The sequence below is a fragment of the Phyllostomus discolor genome, chromosome Y, assembly GCF_004126475.2.
Source record: "Phyllostomus discolor isolate MPI-MPIP mPhyDis1 chromosome Y, mPhyDis1.pri.v3, whole genome shotgun sequence".
Lineage (NCBI taxonomy): Eukaryota > Metazoa > Chordata > Mammalia > Chiroptera > Phyllostomidae > Phyllostomus > Phyllostomus discolor.
In genome coordinates this window covers 477,723-495,548 of record NC_050199.1, presented here as the reverse complement: position 1 = coordinate 495,548, position 17,826 = coordinate 477,723, and the positions used below count along the sequence as shown (strand labels likewise).

Sequence of the window (17,826 nt, the reverse complement as noted above, 5' to 3'; positions counted from 1 at the left end):
CTGCCCCCCACGCCCTGGAAAGGTGAGGCGTGGGAGTACACAAGGGTGAAGAGCGGCAGCCCCTTCCCGAGCACCTGTACGGGGAGCCCCGCCTCAGGCCCAGGTTCCTGTGGGCAGGTGTGTGGGTGCCCACGCACTCCCTCCTTTCTTTTTTTTTTTTTTTTTTTTTGGCGGTTTGCAGGTGGCCGTCCGGCGTCTCCAGGGAGGGCTCTGTCCGCAGTGGGAGTGGGGGGGTCCCCTGCCCTCCGGTTGCCGCCCGCCCCCGGGACCCCACACCCGGTGTGCGAGCTCCTTTATTACGGGAGCCAAGGCGGTGGGTGCCGCCAGAAAGCAGATGCGGAGCGGGAGACACCCCATCCGCAGGGCGCCCCCCTGTGGCAGGAGCGGGCAGTGCCCAGGAGCTGTGGGGGCGAGAAGCGTCCCTGTAGCCTTGGGGTGCGGGGCTGGGCCAGTGAGTTGGAAAAAAAACACTTGGGGTTGAAAAAGCACTTTATTTAGGGCTTTTTTTCCTCCCCGTCCGTGACACACGCCTGCTGTCCAGAGGGTGCCAGCCCGCGTGGGGACCTGGTTCGGCCTCACGTGCTCTTCACCAGCTGCACTTCGGCCACCGGGCAGTCCTCCGGGGCGGGCGCGCCAGCCTGCCAGGCCATCTGCGGGGAGCGGCAGGAGCGCCTGGGTCAGAAGGGCCCCGGCCGAGCAGCCCGTGCGCCCTGGGCAGCGGCACGGGCCTGACGCATCCAGCACCAGCCCTGCCTTAGGTGCCGGGGCTGCCGGCCCACCAGGCCTGCAGACCTGGGCGGGGCTGTGGCCACCCTGTCCCCAGACCCACCCACCCGCGGAGCCGGCCCGTACCATCTTCTCGTGCACACGGTTGTCCGCGATGGGGTCCTTCATGTGAGGGATGGGAGGGAAGAGCTTGTGCAGCAGGGAGCACCTGCGAGACAGAAAGCCCCCTGAGCCGCAGCCGGCACGTGGGGCCCCTCTGGGGCCTGCCAGGGCTCTGGGGGAGGAGCTGGGATCCGCCTTCCCTACCCCAGCCCCGGTGGAGCCACTGAGTCGCAGCCGGGACCTGGATCTTCCCCAAGGCCAGCTCCCAGGGTGCCTCTCACCATGGCAACCTGCCTCCCTCCTGAGCAGCTAGCTTCTGCGGAAGCTGGCGCGTTGGCCCGCCCACTCCGCAAACCCAGCCTCCTCCCTCTCAGGCTGGGGCTGGGGGCTGTGCAGGACTCCCCCATTCGGCAGAGCACCCTGCCCACGAAGGGACGGCGCTGGGGAGCCGCGGGCACTTGGGAGCGCCCGCAGCAACGCCACCACTGGCTTCCTGCTCTCGCGGGTGGGGGAAGGGATCCGGGAGCACGCCCCAAGGGCGCCGTGGGTTGGGGAGTCTGCCAGGGTTTGAAGGAGCAATGTCGTGGGGGGGCGTCTGGGGACACCCAGGTGCTCCTGGCTGCAGTCTGCACCGCCCAGAACATGTGTAAAGGGTCCGGGGAGGGAAGAAACGTCAAGGATACGGCGCTGGGTACCAGCTCCCCGTGGCCGGCTGGGACCCGACGGCCGAAACCAGGGCCACGTTTCAGAAAGACTCGTAAGGACGCCCGCAGGCTGTGGTCTCCGGGGACAGGCGGGCGCGCGCACCCGCTGGGTACGCGCTGGGTGCGGGCGGAGTGGACGCATCGCGGGGGAAACCTCCGAGCGGAGCCTTGCGTTCTAGAAAAACGCGCGCGCAGGCGACTCACTTTTTGCACAGAAGGATCGCGGCCCCCACCGCCAGCAGCGTGGCCAGCGCGATCAGCCAGACGTAGAGGGGCGTTTTGTCCTCGGGGTCGCACACTGGGGGACAGACAGAGGGGTGCTTCGGGACCGCGCCGGCGGTGTCACGCAGCCGCGGGGGGCGGCCGGCACACGGGGCGCGCCCCATTGGGGCAACGGGCCCCTGCGCGCCGGGATCCACGCGAATCCCTCCTACCCTGCGCGACCCTCCCCTGGAGACTGATGCCCCACCACTGAGGGACACTTGGGACTGGGACCATCGCGCTCTGTCTTGGCCACTGGGCAGGGACCCCCTGCGGCGCCAGTTTTTAATTTTTTTTCCCTCCCCAAAGAGGTAACATGTCATTCTGATACCTCGGCGGGCCGGTGGGAGGAGCCAGCCAGGCCCCGCCGGGCGGGGTCGCGCCGCAGGGGAACTGCCCCCTTTGTCCCTCCCCCCCCCCCCCCCGCAGGCTCGCTCTCTCTCCCTCAGTCCTTGAATCCGATACTGTGCCCATCATGAACTTCCCACATCCCTTTGGAGTTTTTTTTTTTTTTTTAAGCAATACCTCAGGAAAAGATTTATCTTGATGACTGAGACTTTTGGAGACAGTGAGCTAGCTGGTTGCCCCACCCCCCACCCCCCCAGCGGGCCAGGCAGCACGGTGAGAACCCAGCAGTCAGGGGCAGGGGACCTGGGTGGGGGGTGGGGAGACAGCGTCCAGCAAGGGAATGCAGCCCAGGACCCGCAAGGGCCAGAGCAGCGGGGGGGGGGGGGCAAGCGGCAGGGAAGCTGCACCCAGGTGTGACAGCGTCCGCACCTGCCAGCGAGGCCAGCTTGTGGTCCAGGGAGCCTGGCCCCAGCCCCACAGGGAGGGTGGAGAGGAGGCAAAGGGGCCCCAGATGTCCACCCACCCCTCTTGGCCCGGCGCCCCCAGACATGGACCAGATGGCCGGGCAGATCTGTCCCCTCCATCCCCACACGGCTCTCACCGGGTCTCTCAGGAGGAATTCTCTCTGAGGAGCAGGTTTGGGCTGGCGAGGCTCCCCAGAGCCAGGACACCTCCAGGGACCCCCCCGCCCCTCGAGGGGCCACGAGCCACACAGGTCACAAGTGGCCCAGGGGTGGCTGGGAGGCCTGGGACCGACCCCACACAGTGTGTGGGCACCAGCTCTGCCAGCACCTGGATCTTGGGCGCTGAGCCCCCGGAGCTGGGAGACCACACACACCCGTGGTCTAAGGTCCAAGCCTCCCAGTGTGTGGAGATGTGTCCCCACAGCCCCAGGGAACGGGGTCAGGGCTTGTGGTGGTGGATTCTATCGCTTCAGCTGGGCTGGGCCACAGCCCCCTAGATGTCACTGGGAAGCTTGTTTTTGGTGGTGGTGTTGTTTTTTAAATCTTCATCTGATGATGTGTTTATTGATGTCAGCAGGAGAGGGAGGGAGGGAGAGACGGAGGGAGGGAGAGGGAGAGAGAGGGAGAGAGAGAGAGAGGGAGAGAGAGAGGGAGAGAGAGGGAGAGAGAGGGAGAGAGAGAGAGAGAGATTGTGGTCTCCCATACACGCCCTGACTGGGGTTGAGTGTACAGCCTAGTTGTGTGCCTCGAGGAGGACTTGAACCCATGACCTTCTGGTGTCCGGAACCACACCCCGAGCCACGGAGCCGCAGGGCCCGGGGTGGGGAGGAGGAGGTGGCTTTGAAGGTCGTGGGATGGCTATGAGCTCCGGTAAATGTGGAGTAAAGCAGATTGCCCTCCCTACCGAGGGGTGGGCCTGGTCTCATCAGGCGCCGGTCCAAAGAGACGCATTCCCTGCCGGGCCGCCTGCAAAACGGGACAATCCCCGGGGGCCCAGGAAGCGGGTGTGGTTCCAGAACAGGTCCGGGAGATGTGGCAACCCTGTCCCTGGGGGCATCTGTCTCCTCAGGCAGTGCCACTGTCCCCAGCGTGTTTGTTTGGGGACCCCCATGGCTGGGGACAGCTGTCACTGCACGGGTTCCAGTGGCTCTTTGGGGGACAGTCTCCACCCTCTGAGGCCTTCCCACGGGGCGATCCCCTGTGGTCCTTAGAGCCTCCCTGTTTGAGGACACAGAGGAGGTGGGCAGAGACCCCCCTGCTTTGGGGGCAAATCTCCCAGGAGGTTGCACGGGCTCCAAGCTCCCTGGAGGAGGGACAGCACCTGGAACCTTCACTGTTCGCCCTGGAGGGAGATGGGGGGGGGTCACCTCACTCACCGAAGCGCTGGGGGGCACTCCACAGGCCGCCATGGGCTCGGACGGTCACCGTGAAGGTGCCGGGGTTGGGCAGGCTCCAGAACTCTTCGGAGAGGTTCTGCGGATGGAAGGAAAAGAAACAAGAGGGGACCATTGCCATCCGTGGGGTTGGGGGGGCAGCTGGTGGGCCCTCCCCAAATCCCTGTGCCTGCAAAGGGGACCTCGTCTGGGGACAGCGTGTGCCTGTGCCAATGTGGTGAGTCCAGAGGAGCTCAGCTGGCGTAGAGGGACCCCCATCCCTGCACGAAAGGGGAAGTGGACGCAGACATGGGTGCAGGGAGATGTCACGTGGGTGTCAGGGTGCTGTGACCACGAGCTGAGGGAGCTGCAGGAGCTGGGGGCTGGGCGTGGGCCCGGCCGTCCTCCCCTGGAGCCCCTGTAGGGAGGGAGCCCGGCCCCGGGACACCTGGATCTTGGACGTCTGGTCTCCAGGATGTGGTGGTGGGGCCGACCATGGAGTCTGTTTGTTTGAAGAACCCCTGTTTGGGGAACTCCCTACAGCTGCCCCAAGACCCTCCATCGGGCACCCAGAGAGACCCCAAGCAGCCCCCTTCCCCCGTCAGGGCATCAGGGACATGGCTGTGTTCAGGGGGACCCCCTGGAGCCCCCATCCTACCTCAGCCCAGTTTCTTAGCATCCAAACCCGAAAATAGTGTCTATGGTCTGCGGGAGGTGAGTCAGTAAGGCTGGGCTACTGCCAGCCAGGGCAAGAACGGGGGGCGGGGGGCATCCGTGGGGGGTTGCACGGTGAGCCCTGTAGAGGGTTGAATACCGCACCCCACCCCCACCGAGAAAGATACGTCTGCTAAAGCGGGTGAGTGGGACCTGATCTGGAAACAGGGCGTTTGCAGGTGGGGTGAGGGGAGGGTCTGAGAGGAGGAGGTCAACCTGGGTCGGGGTGGCCCTGTGTGCAGTGACCGTGTCCTGAGAAGGGTCAGAAGAGGAGACGCAGACCCGGAGGAGAAGCCACGTGGAGACAGAGGCAGAGAATGAGAGAGGGACAGAGAGAATTAGAGAAACAATGAGAGAGGGAGAGAGAGAGAGTCCACAGCCGAGGTTCACAGATAGATGCTTGTCAAAGCCGTGGGCCCCCATCGGATCGGCTGCCTACAGCTCACGGCTTGGTGACCCCCCCACCCCTAATTGAGCATCTGGTGCAGCCTGAGGAATTCAGAGGCAACTGCAGCCCTCTGTGGGCAGCACCGGGCAGCTCTGTCTCAGACCCCCGGGCCCTCCTCACCCATGGGGGCATTGCCCTAAGGGTGCGTGACCCACCGGGGAGAGAGTCCTTCACACAGGCAGCTACATTCTGCGGTGCCCCAGGCAGGAGGGCTGGGGACCTGGGGACATGGGGACACTCACCTTGTCCGTGATGGGGGCGCCTGAGTCCTGGAAGACACAAGCAAACGACGGTGAGTGTCCAGCCCATCCCCCGCAGAGGGTCTGGCTCGTTGAGGTTTACGGAACCACTGAGCACACACTGATCACTGAGAGACAGTGGATAACAGTGTATGTAAACCCGTGCACAGGTGTGCTGAACAGATGCTTGGGTACAGAGTGGCCAGCGATGGAGAATGCATAATAAATATTGTAACTGAGTCAAAGCAAAATAATAATAATAATAGAGAGAGTCCCGGCTGGTGTGGCTCAGTGGATTGAGCACCAGCCTGTGAACCAAAGGGTCACCGGTTCCATTCCCAGTCAGGGCACATGCCTGGCTTGCAGGCCAGGTCCCCAGTAGGGGGCGCCTGAGGGACAACCACACATTTATCTTTCTCTCCTCCTTTCTCCCTCCCTTCCCCTCTGTCTAAAAATAAAATCTTTAAAAAAATAATAAATCCAAACAGATAATTGAGTACGACATGATCAGTGGAGAATCAATACAAATATCACATGCACGTCAAAATAACAAACGCAAGTGGGTAATTGAGGCCACAATGGTCACTGAGGGAGTATCAATACAATCCCACGTCAATCAATAACACAGAGACGTCCTCAGCAGATACCTGGCTGTGCAGCCGTGAACAGGCTCACTGCTTGGGCAGACCCAGGAGACTTCCTCCTCTTCCCCAAACACGACTCCCTTCCCAGGTGCCCACGCACGGACCCTCCCGTCCTGTAACTTGCCCTTTTCCCCCCATCTCTGTGCCTTGTGAACGACCCACATTCCTTTCGTTTTGCAGACGCTAAATCGTTTTAGGGCTCCTGCACTTGATGTGCGTGCATGAGTGTGTGTGTGATCAACCCCTGCAGCCCCAGGGCAACACGCCCCAGGACACCACGCCCCCGCTGGGGTGAGCGCTTACCTTGTGGATTTTCAGCTCGTAGTCAAAGAACCTGGTGAAGTGGCTGAACATCGTCCACCGCAGCACAGCCAGGGACTTGTTGCAGGCCGTCGTGAGGTTGGGCGCCACCAACTCCTCTGGGGCCGGAGAGGAGGAAAACACCGATGCGTAAAACACATCCCAATACTCTCCCGGGCCCTGGCTGGCCTAGCTCAGTGGGTGGAGCGCCGGGGGCTGCGAACCAAAAAGTGTCGCAGGTTCGGTTCCCAGTCAGGGCACATGCCTGGGTTGCAGGCCAGGGCCCCCAGCAACCGCACACTGATGCCTCTCTCTCTCTCTCTCTTTCTCCCTCCCTTCCCTCTCTAACAATAAATAAATAAAATCTTATTTTATTTATAAGACAGAAGTGCGTTGGGACAATGAAGTTGCATCCGCCCCGCCCTTCTCTGGGCCAGCTGCTCCCCGCCCCTTGATCTCTTCCTTGGGGGCCCCCCCGGGGCGGGCTCCAGCCTGACTCAGCGCTCCTCCCCCAGCGCCTGTTCTTACGCGTCTCGCATCTCGAACAAATGAACCGCCTCTCACACGGAAAGGCCCTCTCCCGGTCAGGGGAAGAGCAAGCAACACGCCGGACCCTTGCTCACCAATTTCCGAAAGAGATTGGAATATCTCAGAGCAGGGCACGCGGGAGCCCCCGCTCGTGCCCTGCACCACGAAGCGGAAGTATCGCTTTTCGTCTTCCTCCGCGAGGAGCTCGGAGAGGTCTGCAAACTGACACCCGACGCGCGTCCCCGGCTCCTCCTTGGTGTAATGCGGACACGGCCACTTCTGGGAGGTCCTGCGGCACCAGGACGGGCAGTGGTGAGGAAGGACCCAGGGCCCCTCACGCCCGGCCCCCCCCCCCCCCCCGCGTACCCAGGGCACCCCAGCCCGATCCTCGGGGTGCACCTACCTGAGGTCCTCCAGGTAGAACTCATATTGCACGTCTCCGGGGGCCTCGGCGCCCACCGTCCAGCTGCACGTCAGGAAATGCAGGTCGTGAACCCGGCATCGCAGGTGCTCGGCGGCCGCCCTAGGGTTCCCTTCTGGGCTCCCCAAGAAGGTGACCAAAAGAAAAAAAAAAAGGGCAAGTCCATTTTAGAGTCATGATGCGATTCTGTGTAGGTTCTCTGCAGCGATGGAGCAAAACAAAGATACGACAATCTCTCAACCGAGGACCACCCACGTGTCCCTTGTAGGGTGTCACCTTCCTCCCTCCGGCGCCCACCCCAGCCCACTAGCAGCCTGTTCACCAGTACCACCAGTTTGCCCTTTTGAGAACATGCCCCCCCTTTTTTCTCTCCTTCTTCTCCAGCCTCCAGCCCTGGAGATGCACCCAAGGTCAAAGGACCGATGTCCACACTCCACGGAGCACGTCGCGGTCGAAGGCAGAAGAGAACCAAAACAGAAGATGTCCAGCCCAGAGGGAGGCGTAGGTGGACACACCGTGCCTCCTTGCACATCCAGGACAGGGACAACAACCACTTAGAGACAGAATAATGACCAGAACTGACAGAGAATTGAACTGCATGGAAGTTGGACAAGTTCCTCCAGGCAGGTAGGAGGGGCGGAGTCGGGCAGCCGGGCGGAGAGGGGCCTCGGCACAGGGAGCGTTGAGACCAGCGTCAGGCCTCCCGGGGCGCACAAGACGGCAGCGGGTGGACCCTGAGCTCAGAAGCGGCAGCCGGCAGACCCCGGCCGAGGGGTGGCAATCGGCAGACCCAGCGAGGTGGCGGTTGTGAAGCAAGGCATTGCGTGCAACCCAGGATCCTGGCGCTGGGAAATGGAGCCTCCGGACACTGATTGAAAACACCTGTGGGGGTTGAGGTGCAGGGAGAGACTCCCAGCCTCCCAGGAGAGGTCCTTGGAAGGTCCCACGGGGTGCACAAGCAACCCCCGCCACACGGGAATTAGTACCAGAAAGGCCCACTTTGCTTGGGGGAAGCAGCGGAATGTTCTCAAGTCCGATGGAGAGAGCGGAGCAGGCACCATTGTTCCCTCTCGGACCCCTCCCCCACGTACAACGTCACAACCCAGCGACTGGGTTGCCCCGCCCTGGGGAATACCTAAGGCTCCGCCCCTTATACGTAACAGGTGTGACAAGAAAAAAAAAAAAAAAAAAAGATGGCTCAAACAGAAGAACCAACGAAAGCCCCAGAACCCATCCTTTTAAGTGACCGAGAGATAGCCAGCCTCACAGATGCACAATTGAAAGCACTGGTGATCAAGATGCCCAAAGAAGTGGTTGACTTTGGTTGCAGATTAGATGAACAAATGAAGGCTACACTAAGTGAAATGAAGGAAAATGCACAGGGAACCAATAGTGATGGAAAGAAAGCTGGGTCTCACATCAATGGAGTGGACCAGAAGGGAGAAAACAACATACAACCAGAAAAGAATGAAGAAATAAGAATTCAAAAAAAAAATTGAGAGGCTTAGGAACCTCCTGGGCATCTTTAAACATTCCAATATCTGGATTATAGGGGTACCAGAAGGAGAAGAGGAAGAGCAACAAGTGGAAAACTTATTTGAACAAATAATAAAGGAGAACTTCCCCAATCTGGCAAAGGAAATAGACTTCCAGGAATTCCAGGAAGCTCAGAGAGTCCCAAAGAAGTTGGACCCAAGAAGAAACACACCAAGGCACATTATAATTGCATTACACAAGTTTAAAGATAGGGAGAGAATCTTAGAAGCAGCAAGAGATAAGGGGACAGTCACCTACAAAGGAGTTCCCATCAGAATGTCAGCTGATTTCTCAAGAGAGACTTTGCAGGCAAGGAGGGGCTGGAAAGAAGTATTCCAAGTCATGAAAGGCAAGGACCTACGTCCAAGATTGCTCTATCCAGCAAAGCTTTCATTGAGAATGGAAGGGCAGATAAAGTGTTTCCCAGATAGGGTCAAGTTCAAGGAGTTCATCATCACCAAGCCCTTATTATATGAAATGTTAAAGGGACTTATCTAAGAAAAAGAAGATAAAAAATATGAACAGTAAAAAGACAGCAAACTCACACTTATGAACAACCACACCGAAAACAAAAACTAAACAAACAACTAGAACAGGAACAGACCTATAGAAATGGAGATCACAGGGAGGGTTAGCACCAGGGGAGTGGGAGGAGGAGAGAGGGGGAAAAGGTACGGAGAATAAGTAGCATAGATGGTAGGGAGAAAATAGACAGGGGGAGGGCAGGAATAGGATGGGAAATGTAGAGGCTAAAGAACTTGTGACACGAGGACATGAACTAAAGGGGGGAATGCAGGTGCGAGAGGGTGTGCAGGGTGGAGGGGGATGACGGGGGGGGAATGGGACCACTGTAATAGCACAATCAATAAAATATATTAAAAAGAGAGAGAGAGAGAGAGAACCACAACAGAAGATTCTGCGCTCACCTCGTGTGGGGTAGTCGACCCACGCGGAAAACAGCTTCCCGCCGGGCACAGTGATGAGGACTGTGTAGTTCCATGGTTCGCATTTGGGCAGCACATTCAGCAGGCAATAACGGTTGTTCATTGCCTAAGACAGAAAGGGGGGTGCATGGTGTAGAGAGGATGCTAAGTGTGATCCTGATGATATTTAGGTCTTCTAAAAATATTGTATTTATTTATTTATTTTTAGAGATCGGGAAAGGGAGGGAGAAAGAGAGGGAGAGAGATATCCATGTGTGGTTGCCTCTAGGGCGCCCCCCTACTGGGGACCTGGCCCACAACCCAGGCACGTGCCCTGACTGGGAATCGAACCAGCCACCTTTTGGTTCACAGGCCGGTGCTCAATCCACTGAGCCACAGCAGCCAGGGCAATATTTAGATTTTTAAAGAAAACGGTGGTGCTTCCCAATGTGATCTATAGGCTCGATCTCATCCCAGCTGCACACCAGGATGATCAGCTGTGCTTGTGGGCAAGGGGAAACTCCGTGAAATCCCCAGGGCTTGCTGGGGCTGCGGTGGGAGCGAAAGGGAATGAATCGTCACAACACAGAAATATTTTTCCTTTTTAACGGGAGAGAAAATACTTTGTGAGATCCACACCATCACGCATTTGTGCAAATCTGTAGGACACGGGACACCAACAGTGACCTCGGATGGAAACTGTGCACTCTGGGTAATCTGTATCCATCGTAAGAAATGTCCCCTTGGGTGGGGGTGCCAGGCGATAGCAGGGGAGGCCGGGCTGAGCAGGCAGGAGATACACGGGAACCCTGTGCGTCTCCCCCTCGACATTGCTGTCAACCCCAAACTCCCTAAAAATAACTTTGCTCATGGAGAAAGCTAGAACACAGGGTGTAAAGTAATCCCACTTACAAATAAACATAGACAGAGGACAGCTTTCCGACGATACAACACTATACAAGAAGCAGCAATTTCCGATTGCCAGAAAACTGATAGAATAAAAACTGAAACGTACGTGAATCAAAGATCAAAGGAAAACATAACAGATCGGAATCATGAGGTGTTCCAACTTGGCACCGACACGTGGAAAAAAATTCACAGAAAGACATCCAACTTTCTGAGATCATCCCAGCTCAGAGTCATAAATAAAGACACACTTGTTCCATCGGGTAATGTAGCTGCTACAAATGTATCCAGGAGAGCGACAGCGAAGCTGCTACAAATGTATCCAGGAGCGAGACAATGCAGCTGCTAGAAATGTATCCAGGAGAGTGACAGCGAAGCTGCTACAAATGTATCCAGGAGAGAGACAATGCAGCTGCTACAAATGTATCCAGGAGACCGTTGAGGGTGGCCTAGTGTGGGAGAGGCAGGTGCTTCCCCTCCTGCTTTCCTGGCGCTGAGGGCGCCTCTGGGGCCGCCTGCCAGCCCAAGCGCTGTGCCCTGCCCGCCCTGCATTCGTGCAAAAACGGGGACGCAGAGACGTCATCATCCAGCAGGGAGCCGGACTTTGGGCAAAGCCAACGCGCCTGCTGCGTGCCTGTCTCCTGCCTGCCAAGTGCTCTGTCTCTCTCACCTGTGGGTCCCCGGCCTGCAGGTAGCCGAGCCTTTTCTGTCCATGAAGGACACCAGACGTGTTTTTTTTTTGTGGCAAATCGGATCGGCCCCAGCAAATCAGAAAGAAAGCCCCAACTATGCATTCTCCCCTAATCGCACAGCTTCCAGAACTCACACGTCCCCATCCACGCTCTCTCCCGCCTATCAACGAGATCTTCAGCCCCTGCCTCTTAAACGTGAGCAGACACCCCCCCGCCCCGCCCCCAGAGGCTGACAGAGTTCTGGTAACATCCCGTCCCAACAGGATAGAAACTAAAACCAAGAAAGGAGAACAAAATGTAGAACCAGAGGCTGGAGAGGAACCAGGGGACAAGAAAACTCAAACGCGCGTAAATGAGCAGCGATACTCGCAGGGCGCAAAGACTCCCATGATCAGACAAGAATAGGACCCCCGGCGCTGAGCTCACGTCTCCGTGGAGCCAGAGACCGGCTCAGCCGCCCAGGAGACAGCGGGAAGTGTCTAGGGTGGCCCCTCGGGGGAAGCTGGTGTTACCGGCCCGAGATAATCTCCATCCACATAGCACTTGATTCTGGACACGTTTCCGCTGAGGTCCCAGGTCAGCCTCTTAGTTCCTTGGTCCAGCCGTAAGTTCGCGATGGGCGGGCTGCCATCTACAATGCGGACACGCGCAGTGAGAAGAGATACGTGTGCTGAAGCTGGTACCTCGGGGTGGGGCGGGGGGGGCGGGGGAGGGGGCGGGGGAGGGAACTTTTTTCTTGCTTGGAAGTAGCCACTGCCCCAGGAGGTCGCGTTCTGCATAGGCTAGGGATTGCCCGAGCTGGCTGGGGTCCCAAGCACGAGCTGATCCCCCCACCCCTCTTAATGGGGGAAGCATTCAGAACAAAAGATCACTTCCGCCACCCTGGTGCACAAGGAAAGAACTCCGCCCCCTCCCCCCCCAAAAAACGCAGAATTATCCTCTGGAGGGTGGGCCCCTGATAGGACAGGCTTCCCCCACTGGGTGAGTGTTCTCGGAACCCAGTGGTATCAGTGCGCCAGCTGGCGTTGTTGTGAGAGGTTGTGTTTGGCTTCACTGAATTTTTTTTTTTAAGACTTTTTCAAGACGCTCCCCCATTTCATGGTGGGTGATTGACACCGGCCCACACCTCACTTTTCAGCAGTTTTTAACCAAAACCAGCATGACCCCCAAGCCCCAGCCTCCCTGTTTATCTGATCTCGCCCTGAGCAACTTTTTTTTTCATTTTCTCCAGGGGGAAACAAGTCCTCCAAGGGAAATGTATGGCCCATGTGGAAGAATGAAAGGAAAAAAAGGCAGAAGCACTTAAAAGGCATCAACATCCACACATTCAAACATGGTTCTGAGCTGTGAAACACACGTCTCGACAGGTGCGTTGCATCCAATGGAGAGTCCTTTGAAGGGACTGAAGTTTAAACGTGGAAAAATAAGTACACAACGTTTTATACATAAATTCTGTTTTTTGGGGGGACCCTCTCGTAGGTGAAACGGGCCTTTCATAACTGGGTATCTCCTGGTATGTTATTCACACTGCGAACCGACAACAAATTCTCATGGAGATGTTCAGCACCAACTCTCTTGCACAGGATATTCTTTTGGAATGCTTTGCAATAATAGAATATACATATCTATTTTTACTCTACTTCCTAAAAGATGAGGCATGATAATTACTCAGCGGTATTCACAAGGTTATATAGTTCACAAACTGCGTGATGTGTCATATCACTGGAAAACCTCGCCTGGCTGGCATAGCTCAGTGGATTGAGCATGGGCTGCGAACCAAAGTGTCGCAGGTTCGATTCCCAGTCAGGGCACATGCCTGGGTTGCAGGCCATGGCCCCCAGCAACCTCACATGGATGTTTCTCTCCCTCTCTCATAATTTAAATTTTTTACGGTAGAAAAGAAAGGTTTAAATTCAATAACCTGAGAAGTGCAAGAAAGAAGAGGAAACTAAATGTAAAAAGGAAACCAAAAACCCAATCCCTAAAATAACATATATGAGTCAGTTACAAAGGGATTGGGAGATGGGTACAGATATTAAAAAAAAAACAAAAGCTGGGTGTGTGTAATGATTAATACAATTGATAACCGTTGGCTTAGAATGGTCCAGAAAAAAAAAAAGAGAGGTAGAAAATAACCCAGTTTTTCAATGGAAGTGGGGAACATGATACCTATTTCTCAGGTGGGTACCAGACCTACCAGGGGATGATTTTGTAAGTGATATAATCACTATGATGGAAGCCTGCAACTAATATACTGTTATGTGTCCACTGCAACTGAAAAATAAAAGAAATTTTGCCCTGGCTGGTGTGGCTCAGTGGACTGAGTGCCAGCCTGCAAACCAAAGGGTCGCCGGTTCAGTTCCCAGGCGGGGCACATGCTTGGGTTGCCGGCCAGGTCCCCAGCAGGGGGCACATGAGAGGCAACCACACATGGAGGTTTCTCTCCTTCTCTTTCTCCTTCCCTTCCCATCTCTCTAAATACATGCAAACACAAACTTTAAAAAGAGAAGAACCATACAAGAAACTTGAATGCATTCACGCCCATAGAGTCAATAACAGACAACCTACACAAACCCCTTGGCAGACAGAAGTGAGCACTGAGGTAGGGAAGAGAAACCCTGAATAGCTGGATACCACCTGTTCATCCCGCAATGCAGCTGCTACAAATGTATCGAGTACAAAAGAATAGAATTTCCAACAGAGATCTTCCCATACAGAAGCCTTGTGGAAGGGTTCTTTCTGTTTATCAGGGAAGAAATGATACCAACGGGCTCCAACTTTCGAAAGAGAAAGGGACCAGGAACAATTTCCCGGCGGATTTGATGAAATCGGCGTGATACCGATGCCGAATCCATGACGTTACAGTTAAAGTAGAGGCCAGCGTTCTTTATAAACACAGATGCGACATTGCTCCCCAAAATAATACCAAAGAAAAGCCAGCAATGTATGAAACCGGTAACACCTCCCACTCTGAGAGAGTTCGTTACTCCAGGGTGTTTTAACCATCAATATCATTTGTCTTACTAACAACAACAACCAAAAAACCAGATTATTCTTCTCAACAGAAGCAGAAAAAAAAATTAAAGACACTCATTTGGGATTTATAAAACTATTTCACACCCATGTAGGCTTAAAAACTCAGCCAACTAGGAAACAAGCAGAAAATAATCATTAACACCCATTCGGGATTTAAAAAAAAATATTCACACCCATTTGGGCTTAAACACTCAGCAAACTGGAAAGAAAAGGCAGGGTTCTTACCCAGATTAAAAAAAAAAAAAAAAAAAGGATGGAAACACAGCTGCTAATTCAGACTCAATAGTGAATGACTAACCACATCCCCCGAGGCATGATGGAGGCTGGGTATGTGGATGCGACTCTTCTATTGCATTGTGTCCTGTGCTCACAGCCCCTCAGGTGAGACCACACAAGGAGGGCCCTTTAGGGTCTTTAGCGGGGCATTGTTACAATGCTGGAGCATGTTGCCTACAACCTTCAGGCTTCAGTCAATTTGCCCTAGAAAGAGACTCACTACCTCCTTGTGGTCTGTGATGCTGGGATGTCCACGGGCCTGCAGAGACAGCAAACGTGGCCGCCACTGCTGACCCGGCGGGGACCCGGAGAGGGGCCCTCAGAAGGCCAGGATGCTCGGGGGACAGGGGGTCTCAGAACTGTAGGAGGCCCCCCTCCCTGCCAGACAGCCCCCTGTTTCTGCCTGTCTGTCCGATCCCTGGCTGCATCCCTCACGCTTGCCGGTGCACTAGGTCCAGAGCGACGTGGGCCACTTGTGACCCTGACCCAAAAAGTCCTCAGTGAAAGCCCTGGCTGGTGTAGCTCAGTGGATTGAGTGCGGGCTGGGAACCAAAGTGTCCCAGGTTCGATTCCCAGTCAGGGTACATGCCTGGGTTGCAGGCCATAACCCCCAGCAACTGCACATTGATGTTTCTCTCTCTCCCTCTCTCTCTCTCTCTCTCTCTCTCTCCCTGCCTTCCCTCCCTAAAAATAAATAAATAAAATCTTTAAAAAAAAGTCTTCAGTGGAACCTACAAACTCCTCCACGCACGTGAGGGGCCCCAAGGAAGCATTCTGGGTCGCTGAGTGATTCCTGTAATCAGGGTGTCTGCAGACGGGATGAGGGAAGGATCTGAGAGGAGGTCGTCCGGGGTCAGGGTGGCCCTGCATCCAGTGACAGAAGAGGAGACCCAGACACACGGGAGAATCCGTGTGGAGACGGAAGCAGAGGCAGGAGGGACGCGGCCACCAGCCCGGGGACGCCTGCACCTCAGACGCCTGGTCTCCAGAGCAGGGCGTGGAAGGTGGGTGAACACCTGTCGTGTGTGGCACTGGGTTGGAGCAGCTTTTATGGGATGAGTATGTGTTCTGCCCATTCCCACGTGGGAACCCCGACGGACAGGGTGTGGTGCCAGGACGGGAGGACTTTGCCAGGGGCCACGGTGGGATTCGTGTACCCACAAGAAGAAAAGACCATGCCCCACTGCCTTGCACCTCTGGACCCGGCCGAAACGGGCGGTCTCACGGGGCACCAGCCACCGGCTCTCTCCTGCTGGTGGGCTTCCAGCCTCCAGGACCGTCGGAAACCACCTTGTGGGTTGACAGCTGCTATCGGCCTGAGCACAGTGACAGGAGGAGCCTCAAGCCGATGCCCCCGGCTCCCCACGAGGCAGCCCACACCTGCCCCCACGCCCCTCTGGGGCAGGAAGGCCCTGGGCAAGGCTTACGAAATCTGGTGGCTGCCACCGCAGCAGCAGCCCCTGCCGTCCTGGGTGATGCAACCACCCCGAGCTGCTGGGCGCGGGCCCTGGAGGTTTAAAAATATCCCCTCTGTTCTGACAGGCCCCTGAGGGTTAGGAAGAAGAATACAAATGGAGCCCCTTTAAAACGGAGGGGCTGCCACCCTGTGGGCGTTAAAACAGGACAAAGAAGCCCTGGCTGGCGTAGCTCAGTGGATGGAGTGCTGGCTGCAAACCAAAGTGTCGCAGGTTCGATTCCCAGCCAGGGTGCATGCCTGGGTTGCAGGCCATGACCCCCAGCAACCGCACATGGATGTTTCTCTCTCTCTCTCTCTCTCCCTTCCTTCCCTCTCTAAAAAGATAAAATAAAATCTAAAAAAAAAAAAAAGGACAAAGTGACCTCCACTTGGGGCCGAAAGCCACCCTGTGCCCCACAGAGCCTCCTGCAAAGGGGACGGGGAAGCAGACGGGGTGACGCCTGGACAGAGGAACCCAGGACTGAGCATGAAACACGCTGTTGGAGAATCAGCCTCACGATGCCGTGTCCTCTGCACCCACAGCCACGCCCCCCTGCTGGGGGCGTCCCTGTCCCCTCCCCTTTCTCCTACATAAGTGCCACCCCTTTGTCTGCTCCTCGTGGGAACCCCGTGTGGGCTCCTGCTAGAGTCAGCACTTCCCCAGGAGCTGTTTGCTCCTGAATCGCAAATCAGTGCAGTTACGGCTCCCTTGGAAAGGCCCTGGATTCCTAGGGAAACGGAAGGAAACCAGACACATCCCGGTGCCCAGGACGCTGGGCGGGCTGTGAATCACAAGCTCACCACAAGCCATGGGTCCTCTGTCACTGAGGGCACCTCTGTGGCCTCCGCCCTTGGCCGTGGGGAGAACGCCTCCAGGCGACGGCTCTGGCAGCCCCAGACACTGTCGCCCCCAAACACGGTGGTTTTAGGGATGGATTAGGGAGGGATGCTGATCCCAGGTGTCAAGGCTTAGGGCCAACGTATTACTGTTTCTTTTTTTTAAAGATTTTTAAAAAATTATTTTATTATTTTTTTTAGAGAGAGGGGAGGGGAAGGAGAAAGAGAGGGAGAGAAAGATCCATGCGTGGTTGCCTCTCACACGCCCCCTACTGGGGAACCTGGCCTGCAACCCAGGCATGTGCCCTGACTGGGAATCGAACCTGCCACACTTTGGTTCGCAGCCCGCGCTCCATCCACTAACCCACGCCAGCCAGGGCACTGGCGTTTCTTTTAATAAATAACCCTGAAAGTCCTCACTCACAGTGGACTCTGAGCCACGGCCAGGCCCCAGCGCGCGGAGCTCCAGGTCCCGGCCTCCTAGCTTTGCAGGGCGGCCCCACTGTGAGGTCCAGCAGTCTCACTAAGTGCAGAACGCCACGGCCGGCCAGCGCCCTGGGGGCGGCGCACCTACCTCCGTTGGTCGGCAGCACGCAGCAGACGGGTGTCAGCACCACGAGGAGCCGCAGCAAGGCCATGGGGCCGGCGGGCGGACCCCCCTCCCCGGGGTGGGGGGGCGCACGAGCTGTGAGAGAACAGAGGCCGCGTGTGGGCGTGGCTTCGGGGACGAGGACGGCGGCCGCGAGGACCGGGGAGTGGGAGCTCCCTGGGAACCGGGTGCTTTCGGAGCAGGCAGCTGGGTGCCGGAGGAAGGCTCCGGGGCGTGTGCTTGCACGTGAGCACGTGCATACGTGCGCGTGTGCCCGTGCGCACACGGCGGTGAGCGTGTTTG

The 17,826-nt window shown here is 56.8% G+C and overlaps 1 protein-coding gene across 1 annotated transcript; it reads right to left on the bottom strand.

The window, feature by feature from the left end:
• Positions 1 to 378: 378 nt before the first annotated feature.
• IL3RA (interleukin 3 receptor subunit alpha) lies at positions 379 to 17,613 on the bottom strand. Its single transcript, XM_036017246.1, has 12 exons — positions 17,509 to 17,613; positions 11,842 to 11,960; positions 9,735 to 9,858; positions 7,255 to 7,387; positions 6,947 to 7,140; positions 6,327 to 6,442; positions 5,383 to 5,409; positions 3,982 to 4,078; positions 1,894 to 2,244; positions 1,737 to 1,851; positions 853 to 934; positions 379 to 650 (listed from the first exon to the last, which is right to left on the bottom strand). The coding sequence occupies exons 1-12, from the start codon at positions 17,570 to 17,572 to the stop codon at positions 576 to 578; spliced, it is 1,497 nt and encodes a 498-aa protein (XP_035873139.1). The 5' UTR covers positions 17,573 to 17,613; the 3' UTR covers positions 379 to 575.
• Positions 17,614 to 17,826: the final 213 nt, after the last annotated feature.

Excerpts from the sequence above, each read along its gene's own strand:
- IL3RA (XM_036017246.1), bottom strand. The coding sequence starts at position 17,572 with ATGGCCTTGCTGCGGCTCCTCGTGGTGCTGACACCCGTCTGCTGCGTG. Across the intron at positions 9,859-11,841 it reads ATGGAGATTATCTCGGGCCG|GCAATGAACAACCGTTATTG; the intron begins GTAACACCAGCT and ends TTTCTGTCTTAG. Across the intron at positions 7,388-9,734 it reads GGTCGACTACCCCACACGAG|AAGGGAACCCTAGGGCGGCC; the intron begins GTGAGCGCAGAA and ends TGGGGAGCCCAG.